Raw genomic sequence first — 15,232 nt, forward strand, 5'->3', positions numbered from 1 at the left:
CTCTTGGAAGATGTACTAGTACAAAACCACAGACTTCCCAAGTCATTCAGAGCACAGCCTCTCTGCAAAGGATTAAGAATTGACATACAAAGTCATAATCACAACTGTTCTTTAAAAGTATTTAAAAGGAGTCACAATTTTCACAGTAACCTCTCCAGTGCGCTCCAGAATCAGCCCTTGCTTACAGACCTCAAAATAGGGCTTTGAAGAAAATATCGAGAACCAGTGGTTGGTTTAATTACTTGGCATTTCTTCTTCTTCTTCTCTCTCTCTCCTGTGCAAAAGCCCGCAAATAAAATGTTTCTGCAAAGATTGCTAAAGAGTTCCAGTTTTGGTTTGGGTTCTTTAAGACAGGAGTTAGCAAGCTCTTAGCTCACTTTGGGGGAGTATCTTCTCCCCCCCACCCCCCCCACCCCTTCAAACAGAGATCCAAGAGACAACGCAAAAGAGCAGCAGCTGCCAGCTGCATGAAACTGATTGAAGCCTGCAAACTGATTGAAATGATGGCTACTCTTAACCAAACATCTCATTTTTCCATTTGTGAGAAAGGCTGGGATTTGCAAACCTCTGGGTCTCCGGAGGTAAAGGCTACACTGGTTAACTGAGAGCAAAAACTCAACGCCCCCTTGCCTTTAAAGGAAACGCCAGTTATAAACGTAACAACAACACACAATCAAACCAAAACCTTTTAAGTAACTAAGGCCAAGATATTAAAAGAGAATCATGAACAGACACTTTTCAAAGAACCTTAGCTCTCCATTCAAACAAATATTTACACAATTGAGGGCAACGGTATCAGGGAGGTAGCCATTCTGTTAAAATGGTGGGCAACTCTAAAGGTTTATTTATCCTAAGTTCAACTACTCTGTTGCTATCCTACCAGGAACTAAGAATTCAAGTGCTTTGGGGGCAAAAGTTTAACCCTCCGAAACTGTGGGCTCCAGCTGAAATTAGATAATGTCTGAATCTCAGAGACATATCTCAAATGCCTAAAGAAAGCCAAAGTAGGAAGCTCCAAGTTACAAGTCCAATACTTGAAAATACTCACTTGTACAATGAAGGGAAATGTCGCTGACAAATATTTATACTAAAAGGACTCCACATTTTTTCTGCCTCATCTCCCGGTTCCACTCCCAGCTGTGTCTGGCTGTGACTAGCTGTGCATTCTAGAACTCTTGAGAGCTACTTCGGAGCTGCAGAGGAAAGACTTCGAGGGATGAGGGCAGGGCCGGCCCAGAGGGTGTCCAGCCCCGGGCCAATGTACCGATCGAGGCTGCGGGAGCAGTTCTCTCTTCACTGGAGAAAGGTAGACGGGGGAGGCGCGGGAAGGAAGTTGACTTCCCAAACTCTTTCAAACGGGAAACCCCAGCGCGGGAAGGGACAGACAGCCTGTCAGCCTTTTAATTTCCTGGCGGCGGCGGCGGGAGTTAGCCAGGTCCTGGGCGCTTCAATCAATGATGACTGCTTGCGCCTCCGCCGCGCGGGGCACGCGTGGAACGGGTTCAAAAATTCCCCCATCATGTCCAGCCGCTTAAGGGGTGCGGAGACCGCCATACCATAAACTTTTGGGGAAACCCAAGTCGAAATCAGAATCTGACGCTCTGGGCGGTCCAAACTTGAGAGCCCCACTCTTGAAACAAAGTGGAACCAGCCAGATATTTGGGGGGCTCCCGCGCCCCACGCCATCCAGCAGTGGACCTTCCCCTCCCTCTGCCTACAGCGACAAAGCAACTACATCCCGAAGACCCCGATCCCTCGCTCCTTGGGTATCCCAGAGTTCTCGGCAAAAGTTGCCTCAGGTCCCCCCAAATCCCGCTTGTCCCCTACAATCGCTCTGTGAACGTCTCCTCTACCCCGACAGTCCCTCCCCAGGATCCTTACCACAGGAGGTCCCCCCGTCCCCGGGGTTCGGGGAAACCCCCCAAAGCAGTGCAGCCCGGGCTCCGCTCACCCCCAGCCTGGGCTTTGTCCCTACAGTCTGCAAGAGAAGCCAAGAAATGGTCCCGGCGCCACTCACCGCCTCATCTTTCCTCCGAGCCGCCTCTCCACCGGCCCGCCGTCCGCTCGCCCGGCCCCAGCCCCGCTCTCCCGCCCGCCCGCCCCGCGGCCCTGGGCTCCGGCCGCTCCGGCAGCGGCCGCCCGGCTACTCGGAACGGGCGGAGCGCAGTCAGCGCGCCCCTCCCGGCCCGGGCGGCCGCTGCCTCCTCTCCTCCCCCAACCCCCCGCCGCTCCACCGGCGGCGACCAAGTCCGGGCGGGGGAGGCAACGCCCCGGGGGGGCGGCCCGGACTGGCGGAGACGGCGCGGCCCCTTCCTCCCCGTTGGCCGCCGCCCCCTCCTCACCTGGTGCGCCGGGGCTGCCGCCTGCCGGCGCCTGGGGAGCGGAGGCGCGCCCCGTGCGCCCCGCAGCTGGGTGCGGTCCCCCTCGGGCTGCGGTGGTGGGCTCCGCGCCGCTCGGTCCCGTGCCCCCGGCCCCTTCGTACCAGCACTGCGCCCCCGAGGGACTGGGAGCAGTGAAGCTCCCGGGCAGTTCGCAGTTGGGGTTCTACTGCGGCTGGCGGGACCTGGCTGCGCGCCCCATCCGCAGGCTTTACGAAGCTGCGCTCACCACAGCCGCGCACTAGACTTTTGTGGCAGGCTTTTTTTTTTTTTTTTTAATGAGCTGTAAGAAGGACGCGAGGGTGCTCATCCTGGGGTGACGATTTCCCCACCCTAAGGTGAGGTTTCTACTGGGAACTCCCAAGTTGACACACCTCCTTCCGACCATTCGCCCGCCAGCAGGTACCTGATGCGTCAGAAAAACAGCTTTGCCAAGTGTTAGGGAACGGCCTTAGCTAAGGGCCGAGGATTGTTAAATGCATGCAAATGTCCTTTCATTTATTTCCCCAGAAAGTTTCTATCTTTTCCAACATACTTTTCGGAGTTGCTGTAACCAATGAGAACAACGTTGATGTGAATGTCCTCCAATGGGTGCTTCTGAGGAAGGCAACCGATTGGACCCAGGGTGGCCCTGACTGTGGTCCGCGGGAATGTGAGCCTCTGGCCAAGTTCTGAGCCAGGCTCTGGGTTTACAGAGATAAAGGCCACGGGCCCTTAGGAACTCACAGCGTTAAGAAAGAGCACAATGCCCTGGCCCGTGGTTCAGTTAGAGTGTCCTCCATACACCAAAAGGTTGCAGGTACTGTTGGATTCAGGACAGGGAACATACCTAGGCTGCCGGTTAGATCACAGGTCAGGGCATCTAAGGGAGGCAGTCTCTCTCTCTCTCTCTCTCTCTCTCTCTCTCTCTCTCTCTCCCTCTCCCTCTCCCTCTCTCTCTATCCCTCCCTCCCTCCCTCCCTCCCTCTCTTTCTCTCTGCCTCCCCCTCCTCCTCTCCCTCCCTTCCTTCCTCCCTCTCTAAAATCAAACTAGGGTGAGGATTTTTTTTTTTTTTTTTAAGAGCACAATGAAGCGCACACTAACTTAAGATCAGTATGGCTCTGGGCAAGTTGTTTAAGCTCCCACAACAATTTCTTCATCTCTAGTGTAGTAATAATGACCCTGATGCTGCAGGGTGGTTAATAAGCTCCTGGATAAAGTATGTAATGTACCTAACACTGTGAGTGACACTCCTGGGCTCTCAACAAATAGCTTATTTAATGAACTCTTCATTTGTGCAAGTAAAAGTCTGGCTTCTGATTTTGAAGAGAGGTTCCCCTATAGACAGTTTGGTGTTTTATAGGCGGAGTCTCTCCCCCCCCCCCCCTCCACACAGAAACATACATGGATCATTCCAACACTTAGTGCTCTAGCAGCTCTCTCTTCTCTCCCACATCATCAATTTCCGAGCCTATTGGATCATCACCATTATCATAAAATCATGTTATTTTCCCCACCTTATAAACAAAAAAGCTCTCTCAATTCCACCTCCTCCTCCAGGCACTTGACCCCCTTCCCCTCTTTTCTTTTCTTTTTTTTTTTTTTTCTGCTCATCCACAGCAAAACTCCTTTCAAGAGTTGTTAAGAAAAGCTCTTCTCCAAGTTCTCTCTTTCCATTTACTCCAACGAGGCTTGTGCTTCTACCATGTCCCTAGAATTCATCTTACCAAGATGAAACTACTCCAGCTGAAGGTTTCTCAGTCCTCATCTCACGTAAGCTATAAGTAGCAATTAACACTTTCTTCTCCTAAAACTGATTTTATTTTACTTTCATGACACCATGCTTTCATGTTGTTTGTCCTACCCCTGACTCCTTTGCTTCTCTTCTCCCAGACTCTGAGGAGTGAACTGTCTCCTCCACCCTCTGAGGAGTGGGAGTACCCCAAGTTCAGACTTTGGACCTCTGTCTTCTTCTATCTACGCTCGCTCCCTTAGTGATCTCTTCTTGTCTCATGCCACTGAATGCCATCTATGTGATGACAACTCTCAGATTTTACCTCCAGCCTGGGCATCTCCCCTGACCTGTAGGTGCCAGGCAGCTGCCTACTCGGATGTCTACTAGGCCTCTCCCGCTTAATTTTTTCAACACTGATACCCTGAAATTCCTCCTTCCAGCCACCAAAGACCCTGTCATAACTGAAGTCTTTCTCTTATTAGGTCTAAAACTTTGGTGTCATCCTTGACTTCTATTTTTCTTACATTTCAATTTTAATCCATCAGAAAATACTTTTGTCTATACTTTTAAAATACTGTAAATTCAAAATGCAACCATTTACTACCTGCATTGTTATTGCCACCCAGGTCTAATCTATCACCACATCTTGACTTTGAATACCCTGGCTCTGTTCATGCTTTTGCCCCTCTTGTGGGCTGTTCTCAACACAGCAGCCCCAGAGATCCTTGTAAAACATTTAAGGCATCTCATGACTCCCCTGCTCAAAACCTTGCGATGGTCCCCATCTCAATCAGAGCGAAAGCCAGAGTCCATAGAGGGGCACAGAAGGACAACACATGCTCTGTCATTCTCTAACCTCAGCTCTGGTTTCTCTCACTTTTAGCTCCAGACACTTTTCCAAATATATTTCTATATTAATTACTTTAATCCTTATAGCAACCCTATGAGGTAAACATTGTTATTATCCCCATTGTCTAAGTAAAAATGAGGCACAGAGAAGTCCATGATCATTCAGTTGATAAATCGGTAGAGGCAGAATTTGAACACAGGCAGCATGATTCCAGATTACATGCCTCTTGAATGCTCTCCTCCACCTCTTCTTTAAGTAGGAATGACAGGGGAAATTCCTGCATAATAAATAATCCCGAACAACTAGACAAAAAAATAATCCTTATCAGCCTCCCCTCACTGCCTTTTTAAAAGAAAATCTTTTGATATCTGTTTCTTTTACTATAGCCAAGCTCCTTGAAAGCTAGATGGATCATTTTTCATGTTTGTGTAAACCATATCCAAGACTTGATAGATACATGGAAAGGGCTCAAAGGGTATTGATTTAATAGAACTTTTAAAAATGACTAAATTCAGTGAACCATCTAACTCCTGATGAGTTAGTATGGGTCTTCATAATGCCATAATGACCTGAATACAGGATAAATAAACAAAAGTTAAATGTGAGTGCAGATCCCAGCATCTTAAAATGTGTAGAACGCACTCAAAATTTAACACCTATTGTTTTTGTAATAATTATTATTACTAGACTTACTTTTAGTTGTGACATTTAAATTTTTAAAAAATATTTTTATTGATTATTAGAGAGAAGAAGGGAGCGGGAGAGAGAGGAAACATTGATGTGACAGTGCAACATTGATGCCTCCTACCATTGAGCCCACAACCCAGGCATGTGACCTGACCAGTAATCAAACATGGCAATCTTTTGGTGCTGGGGACGATGCCCAACCAATTGAGCCAACCAGCCAGGGCTTAGTTGTGACATTTTTAAAAATAGAACGAAAAAAGAAATGAGCTCTTTCCTTCTACATTTTCCATTTCTTGGGTTCTTTAAAACAAAGTCCCCCATTTAAGCACAGACCAGAGCTACACCTCCCTCTGTCTGCCATTTCCTTTTGTCCACTTAGGGATCTTATGTAGTAAACTACACAGCAGAAATTGCTTCCCTTTTCCTTTCTGCAGGATCTGTAAAGATTAAAGTGCCTGATCTTACTTTTCTGTATCCTTCACCCTCTCAATTGAGAAAATGTGAAGTGCTGCACGCAGTGATATATGAATTATTTCATTTGGACTTAATTTTGCTATTGTACCCTTTCATTAGCAAAGACTGGTTGGACATGATTAACTCTTATGTCCTAACTCTGTACATTTTCTCTTTGTTTGCAATGATAGCCTAGCAGAGAATCAAGAGGTTTTCATTTATAGAGTGCATTGAAAAGATCATGATTTTGGAGTCAGGTGGACCTGAATTTAAATACTGATTCAGCCCCTTTACTAGCCAAGTAATTTGAATGTTATTTACCTTCACTGAGAAATAAACTTCTATTCTGAAAATTGGGACTAATAACCTCAAATTCATATTTTTATGAACCAGTTTGATAATATAGGCCCCATGCTTTGTACAGGGCAATATAGCACACTGGGAGCACTCCCAATGTAGTTATTCTTTTAATAAAAAAATAAATATGGAATATATTTAAGGGGCAAAACATGATGATTTCATGATGGACATACATATAGTGAAATTATTACTACATTCAAATGATTTAACATATCTCTCATTACTACCTTTGTGTGTGTGTGTGATGAGAACACCTGAAATCTACTGTCTTATCCAAATTCCAGTATTCAACGCAGTATTGTTAACTATAGTCATCATTCTGTACGTTAGCTCTCTAGACTTATTTATCTTACCTAACTGCAACTCTATACCCTTTGACCAACATCTCCCCATCTCCCCCACCTCACTGCATCTGCTGATCAACTTTCTACTCTCCGCTTCCATGTATTAGATTTTTTTAGATTCCACAGGTAAGTGAGATCATGCAGTTTTTGCTGTTGTTGTCTGTATCTGGCTTATTTCACAGGGCATCAAAAGAGGAGTTTCCAGCCACACTTGCTCTTTTTCTGTGGAGCTGTTGTCAATGATACAAACCATTGTGTTGTACTGTCCTTTGTAAGTTGAGTTCCTCATCATAAACTCTTTTTCTCTTTTACAAAATCAGTGTACTTTAATTGATTATAAAAGGTATCTTCATGTATTTTCACACTAGATTTGCAATCATTGTTAAGAAGAACTATGTAAACCAATGTTTCTCATCGTATCCTGGTTATCAGGAAGCTCAGTGTGAAGTTTACTGTTAAATTGTTGTACTTTGGTAATAAAGATTTTGCTTTCTATTTTGTTTTGTTTTGTTTATGTTTTCTATGCATTTTTATTCCAATAACCTTATTAGATATTTGAATTTTACTATGTGTTCTCAAATATATATTTAAAAATATAAAGTATACATAAAACATTAGCTCTTCAAATTAACACCAGAAAATTAACCAAAATTAAAGTGAAAATTTACCCTATATGCCGATTTATATTCACCATATTAAGAGATTGATTCTTCAGTTATGAGAATAATCTAAATATGTTTGGAATATCTGATTAATTTCTGCATCAAAATGTTTCTTTTTGCCCTGCCTCCAATCTTTTCTGTTAGTCTATATTGGAATCAAGCAGGAAAAGGATTCAGTGGTGTGTGTGTGTGTGTGTGTGTGTGTGTGTGTGTGTGTCCCCCTTGGATTAACCTATCCCAGCTGCATTTGTGTGGCCCACTTTTCAATCACTTGAGGACCCTGAATTGGTCTGTTTTTCCTGCATGGCAGACTTAAAACAAGGAGTTTTCTTTGTAGCTTATCTGTTCATCACAGAAACAGTACTCTATCAATAGTACTCCTTGATATTGTAAGAAACTCAGCTTCTCTTCTCTGTTGCTTTTCATTATGTTTTTCCTATCTGACTTTCACCATCCCTCCAATTTGTCTCATACCTTAATTTCAAATTCTCCTTTAATATAATATACGTATATTTTTTCAGCCACGTTGGGCAGGGATAAGTGCTCTAATGGATGTGTCAAATATAAGCAGACCTCACTGCCCTAGAGACTTCTGACCATTCAGAGCAGGGAGCAGGATTCAGAACATGGGGAATGTTAAACACAAAGGTGAATTTATTAGGCATCTACTCTGTTCCATATGGTGTACCTAGATGGATGGGAGATGAAGATAAAATAAAACATTTGTTATGTCTCTCTAATAAGGAATTTACTGCCTAGCATATAACTGTAATCTATATATATATATAAAAGCCTAAGTGACCATTACGACTGGACGACCAGAACGATTGGAATGGCCTGTCAACCAGTCGCTATGACATGCACTGACCACCAGGGGGCAAATGCTAAATGCAGGAGCTGCCCCCTGGTGGTCAGTGTGCTCCCACAGCCAATCTCCCACAGCACCTCCCCCTGGCTGGCCAATCTCCCGTGGTCTCTACCCCCTGCTGGCCATCCCCCTGATAGGCCTCAATTGCCAGCCAGGCCAAGGGACCCCACCTGTGCACGAATTTGTGCACCGGGCCTCTAGTGTAATATAAAAAATTACTAGAGGTCCAGTGCATGAGATTTGTGCACTGGGGGGTGGAGGGTCCCTCAGCCCAGCCTGCGCCCTCTCGCAGTCTGGGACCCCTTGGGGGATGTCCACCTGCTGGTTTAGGCCCAGTCCCCTCAAGAATCTGGACTTATGTCTGTAAGCCAGCAGTCAGACATCCCACTCACAGTCCAGGGCTCTCGCTATCTGGGATGCCTCGCTCCTTACCACTGCAGGCAGGAGAACCTCCCGCCATTGCTGCTGTGCTTACCAGCCCAGCTTCGGGCTGAGTGGCGCTCCCCCTGTGGGAGCGCACTGACCACCAGGGGGCAGCTCCTGTATTGAGCATCTGCCCCTTAGTGGTCAGTGCGTGTCATAGCAACCAGTTGTCCTGCCATTTGGTCGATTTGCATATTATACTTTTATTATATACGATACTGTAAAAAAAAGGTATCTATGCCCAATGAGTCTTTGCAGAGGAGATAACATGAACAAGGCAGGACCACAGTAAAGCCAAGGCAGGCTAGGGACTAAAGCAACCAGCCTGAGTCCACAGTGCATGGAGTGGGGCATGGGAGATGGAACCCAGGGAGTCAGGACCAGATTTGGGGGGAGGGGAGTGATGGGGCTTTGAATTTAAGATTTCCATTTTAATTATGTCATTTCCTCGCTCTACACTTGCACTGGCTCCCCCTTGCCTGACTAATACAGGAAGAGGCAGCAGCTGTGTAGGAAGAGGAAACTGATTACATAGGGCTAGGAAGAAAGAGAAAGATGAGCTCCAGCGACAGAGTTTAAAGTTAACTCCACAAGAGCACCATGGATTCTGTTTCCTAATATGTTAGACAAAAGTATCCATGCAGTCAAGGGGCTCAACTGAATTATATAAGGTCCCAGTTAAGATCCTGAATCTCTCTGCCAACGCTTAACTGCTGTCCTTTTTTTCACCTTATGATGATGCCATAGTCACAGATCCGAAGGTTCTCATTTAAATAAGCACGAAACAGGTACCTTTTGGCTATTGAGTCATGTGTTGGACTGGAAGTTCAGTGACCTAAAATTCCAACGTACTGGCTGTGTCACTAGGTGCTGGGGGCTACCTGCTTGACCCCTTTGATGTTTTACATTATGGGGATATTAAGTGCATAGTTTCTCTCAGGGGAGTTGTTAAGAGAGCTAATAAAAAATTATTATATAGCACCCAGCTCTGACTAGAGATTTATCAGCACTCACGAAGTTCTAAATGATTGTCTGCAGCACTCATTTCTGAGATACAGAGAGTGATATTTATAACTAGGATAGTTCTTTTAGACTCATCGGAATTTCTGGCTATTCTCAAAAACCAGGAGAGTTTCTGTGAGTTACAAACATGCCTAAAGATGATGATTGCAATTCATTCACCGTGTTTCTCCAAAAGGAACCAAAAGAAAGTCTATTTAAAAGGTCCTCCTCTTGTTCATTTAAAGAGGTTGCTGCTCAGGATATTTGTATTATAATTCTGAGATTGACAGAAGGACTTCCAGAACTTCAACATGGGTAGATGTATGGATATGCCATACCTTTAATGTTAGTACTAAAGTTAGTGTTACAAAAGGCTTAGCCACCCAACAACGCACAAGGGGGAAGTTACCTATATTGAATGAATTTGCTAGACAAGAAGGCAAATATGAATATGGTTACAGGGTGTGTTTCCCTCCCCCTCCCTCATGCATGCTAGCAGAGCTTTCTGTGGCTCTCCTTCTGTTTCCTCTCCAAAGAGCCCAGGTGAATTCTGAGGACCTCCAACAACTGGAGTGCTATGGTAGGGGTGGGGGATCGCCTCACTGCTTTTCATTCCTCTGGTCTGTTGAACATTGATAGACAATGCAATCAAGACAGTCCCTGATGTGGTTGATTATTTTCCTGTTGCACAAGCTCTTATCCTAGCTGATTCCTGAAGTTTATCAAAGTGACCATGCAGGTGGAAAATTTCTTACACAGGCAATTTTGAAGGACTCAAATGGTTGGAGGGCAACATTACCCTTAATGAATAATTCAGGGGTAATTTGTCATCCAAAGAAAGTTTCATCTCTCGTGGGCTATTAGAATGTCATGTTAAATTCTCTATGAGTTTGTAAATAGTTGAATGTTTTGATCCTATTGGAAATATCAACCTCTTGTCTTTAATTACAACTGCCACAATCCTCAGTGTAACACAGAAGGAGTGTTGAGGGGTACAGATGGAAGAAGGTGGGTACATACTGTGCACCTTCACAGGGATGGCTCCTGGGCACCACAGACCAAGCAAATCCAAATCATCACCTTCCCCCACTGGCACCTCTTAACCCTCCTTCTTTGTTATATTCCATAACTAAATAAAGGTCACTCCTTATATTTAGTCTTCCAACCCTCTAATTTGGAAAGGGTCCTTAGTCTCTTATTTTTTCTCAACTTCTATTACTAATCCATCTCCCAAATCATATCATTTTTACCTCTTAAACACCTGTCAATAGTACTCTTCTCTCCATCCCCTTTACCTTCATTTATCACCTGGTAATATTTCTTTTTTTCTTTTCTTTTCTTTTATTTATTTGATTATTATTATTATTTTAAATTTTATTTTATTGTTTAAAGTATTACAAATATTAGTACATATATCTCCCTTTTTTCCCCATGGACCTTCCCCCAGCCTCCCCTACCCCCTGTCCCATGCCTTCATCTCCCCCCCCCCCACCCCAGTGTCTTGTGTCCATTGGTTGTGCTTATATGCATGCATACAAGTCCTTCGGTTGATCTCTTTCTGCCCCCTCCCCAACACTCCCCAGCCTTCCTGCTGTAATTTGACAGTCTGTTTGATGCTTCACTGCCTCTGTACCTATCTTTTTATTCATTGGGTTATAATGTGATTTATTTTCCATAAATGAGTGAGATAATATGGTATTTTTCTTTCATTGCCTGGCTTATTTCACTTAGCATAATGCTCTTCAGTTCCATCCATGCTGCTGCAAATGGTAAGAATTCCTTCTTTTTTATAGCAGTATAGTATTCCATTGTGTAGATGTACCATAGTTTTCTAATCCACTCATCTGCTGATGGGCATTTAGGCTGTTTCCAAATCTTGGCTATTGTAAATTGTGCTGCTATGAACATAGGGGTGCATATATTCTTTCTGATAGGTGTTTCTGGTTTCTTGGGATATATTCCTAGAAGTGGGATTACTGGGTCAAACGGGAGTTTCATTTTTAGTTTTTTGAGGAAACTCCATACTGTTCTCCACAGTGGCTGCACCAGTCTGTATTCCCACGAGGGTTCCTTTTTCTCTGCATCCTCGCCAGCACTTGTCATTTGTTGATTTGTTGATGATAGCCATTCTGACAGGTGTGAGATGGTTCCACATTATCGTTTTGATTTGCATCTCTCGGATAATTAGAGACTTTGAGCATGTTTTCATATGTCTCTTGGCCTTCCTTCTGTCTTCTTTCAAAAAGCATCTATTTAGGTCCATTGCCCACTTTTTTCATTGGATCATTTATCTTCCTTTTGTTATGTTGTATGAGTTCCCTGTAAATGTTGGAGATTAAACCTTTATCGGTGATAACATTGGCAAATATGTTCTCCCATGCAGTGGGCTTTCTTGTTGTTTTGTTGATGGTTTCTTTTGCTGTGCAAAAGCTTTTTATTTTGATGTAGTCCCATTTGTTTATTTTCTCTTTAGTTTCCATTGCCATAGGAGCAGTATTGGTGAAGAAATTGCTTCGGCATAGGTCTGAGATTTCACTGCCTGTGGATTCCTCTAGTATTTTTATGGTTTCCTATCTATGTTTAAGCCCTTTTCCATTTTGGGTTTATTTTTGTGTATGGTATAAGTTGGTGGTCTAGTTTCATTTTTTTGCATGTATCTGTCCAATTTTCCCAACACCATTTATTGAAGAGACTGTCTTGACTCCATTGTATGTTCATGCCTCCTTTGTCAAATATTAATTGAGCATAGTGGTTTGGGTTGTTTTCTGGGTTCTCTAATCTATTCCATTGGTCTGTATGTCTGTTCATGCGCCAGTACACTTGGTAGTATTCTTAACTTCCACTCCTAGAGAGGGCCAGGACCAAGCCTGGGTGTCGGGGAGATAAAGTTTCACTAGGCCTGGGGCTGGAGGAACATTGGGTGTGTGATAGGCAAGGCTCACCCAAGGCAACGGAAGATGGAAGGGCCTAAAGGGAAAGGTAAGATTCACACTTTCAAGAAAGAGAGTCAAGGAGTATCAAATCCAAGACCCTGTGTATTTGGCCCAGAGAGGTAATGGGGTTTGGGCAGTTGCTGAATGATGACTCAATATTTGAAGCTTGCACTTATGGTAGGGATGTGATGGGTGGTGGGACAGCAGTAGGCAGACACTGGAATTATAAAGCTTCTAAATTAGGTCTGTGTCTCAATAGCACTAATTAAAGTTTGTAATTATTATATTTGCCTTTTTTTCTTATCTCCCTACTAAATTCTAAGCTTTGTGAGGTCAGGGACCATTATATCCCCAGAGCCTCCCACAGATTTTCATACATGGCAGACACTATAAAATATTTGTTGAATACATGAATTGGTCTTGAATATTGGAAATTTAATCTTGTCACTTCAATCTTAGGAATTCTTTAGTGACTCTTCCATGCCTTTAGGATGAGATAAATCCAGAATCCTCAGTTTAGCATCTATATATATAAAAGCCCAAGTGACCATTACCATGGAACGACCGGAACAACCAGAACGACCGGTCGCTATGATGCGCACTGACCACCAGGGAGGAGACACTCAACACAGGAGTTGCCCCCAGCCCGCAGGCCCCAATTGCCGATGGGGCCTGTCAGCCAACATCCCGGTCCCTCCCTACAGCCAGCAGGCCCTGATCACCCAATCAGGGACGGGCCCTGGGCTGGGACTGGGAACCAGGGGTGGGTGGCAGCGGATGTGGCCCCTTTTCCAGGGGAGCCGAGGGCTAGCCCCCTCCTCTGGACTGGCAGCCAACATCCTGGGTCCCTCCCCCCAGCCCACAGGCCCCTATTGGCCTGTTGCCCACCTGCCATGCTGGTGGTTGGCCCCTGGTCCCTCCCCCTGGCCGGCTGGTCCCAATCACCCAATCGGGGCCAGGCCCTGGGCTGGAACAGGGAACTGGGGGTTGGTGATGGTGGACACGGACAGCAAGAAAGGAGGAGGGGGGGAGGTGGGGAGGCGGGGAGGCAGGGAACTGCATAATGGCAGCGCGCATGCTGCGAGGGAAGGAGGAGGCGGGGAGGTGAGGAACCTGATTGGCCCTGATTGCCAGCCAGGCCGAGGGACCGCACCCATGCATGAATTTCGTGCACCAGTCCTCTAGTTAACAAATAAACAAAAAATAAGTCATTTGGTTTCTCCAGATTATGTTTCCACCTAGTGGCTTACCATTCCCTCTCTCCTCTTCCTGAAAGGAGGGGAAGTGTCAATCATGATACACTTCTTGTAGTTATTGTATCATGTTCATTTTCCATACAAACAACTGTAGACCTACTTTTGCCCCATCCAGTGTGTGTGTGTGTGTGTGTGTGTGTGTGTGTGTGTGTGTGCTCGCGCACGTGTGTGTATTCTATTGATTCTGTTTCTCTGGAGAACGCTTACTAATATGAATACAGGAGATTTTTATTTTAACTATTTTTGTTTCTGTGTCTAGAACTTAGCACAATAATTAAATGAAAAATTTAATCTATCTTGAAATCACTCTCCCTTAATAAAGAGGACTTTGCAGTGCAGAGACAAGGAGCTGTTTTTAGGGAAATACTAATGAGGTTACCTGACACCAGGTTCCCAGCATATCCCTGAGCACCTCCTCCCCGACCCCGATTACTTGACCATCTGAGGCATAATAAAAAATAATGAGGAAAATGTAAATTTTATGAGCCTATTTATTCAGTTTTGAATGCTGGAAACACATTATAAAGACTCAACCAGCACAAGCCCTGTGAATTGGGAGTGATTGGGTTGCAGCCTCGTCCCTCCTGACAGGAGACTGCAGGATCAGCTTCTCTTCTAGAGAGATTAAAACCATGATGCCTTTCTCTATTGGTTCCATCTACTCTTTTTGTGTGTGAGAGCTTTGATTTTTTTAATGACTGATGAGTTATTGGAAAAGATATTGCCATGCCAGCTGCTTTGGCCTGCATGCCATTCAGCATCTGGGTCAAACTCAGCATGTTTTCAGTGAGAGTAGCCAACCTTAGGCTATCTTCCTGCTGCTTGCTGGACTCCTGGGTTTATGCTAGCTAAACAATGCTCAGTTACTCCGTATGTGTGGTAGACAGTAAGTACTCATAAGCAATTACTGAAAATCTCTGAGCATGAGGTGCACACCCAGGGAGTTCTCACCTAAGGGTTGCTCATCACTGGCTCCATCATCCTGGGGCTCCTTTTTCTGGGTATTATCCTCCTCCATCGGGATCTTCTGCTGAATCTCAGAGGAGAAACTGGGATGGATGCCAGCCTGTATGCAGCAAGAAAAGAGAAATATGATTGAGAAGCTGAAAGCCAAGGTGACCTCTGACAACTGACGGTCAACAGAATTAACATCTGAGGAACACTAATTACTTGGAATTTGAAAAACAGACATTCTGGGTCATCCTATAATCTCACTGCTGACTAGCCTTTAGAGTGACAAAACTTAAACACCATCACCACCAATCATCATCAATGAAAGCACAATTTTGAATAGAATAATT

The 15,232-nt window shown here is 44.7% G+C and overlaps 1 protein-coding gene across 12 annotated transcripts in view; it reads right to left on the minus strand.

The window, feature by feature from the left end:
* PHLDB2 (pleckstrin homology like domain family B member 2) overlaps window positions 1–15,232 on the minus strand; it is a 231,972-nt gene that overhangs the window by 98,455 nt on the left and 118,285 nt on the right. For 7 of the 12 annotated variants that reach the window (XM_079766824.1, XM_079766819.1, XM_079766815.1 and 4 more), the window contains one exon: window positions 14,883–14,997. In XM_079766824.1, the coding sequence (XP_079622950.1) occupies window positions 14,883–14,949 (67 nt within the window). In that variant the 5' untranslated portion in view covers window positions 14,950–14,997. Of the gene's footprint in view, window positions 1–1,048; window positions 1,779–2,017; window positions 2,136–2,342; window positions 2,682–2,784; window positions 2,807–14,882; window positions 14,998–15,232 lie in introns of those variants that run through there. The other 5 variants (XM_079766823.1, XM_079766821.1, XM_079766820.1 and 2 more) reach the window with 5 other exon arrangements.

This window comes from Cnephaeus nilssonii (assembly GCF_951640355.1).
Source record: "Cnephaeus nilssonii genome assembly, chromosome: 3".
Taxonomy (NCBI): domain Eukaryota; kingdom Metazoa; phylum Chordata; class Mammalia; order Chiroptera; family Vespertilionidae; genus Cnephaeus; species Cnephaeus nilssonii.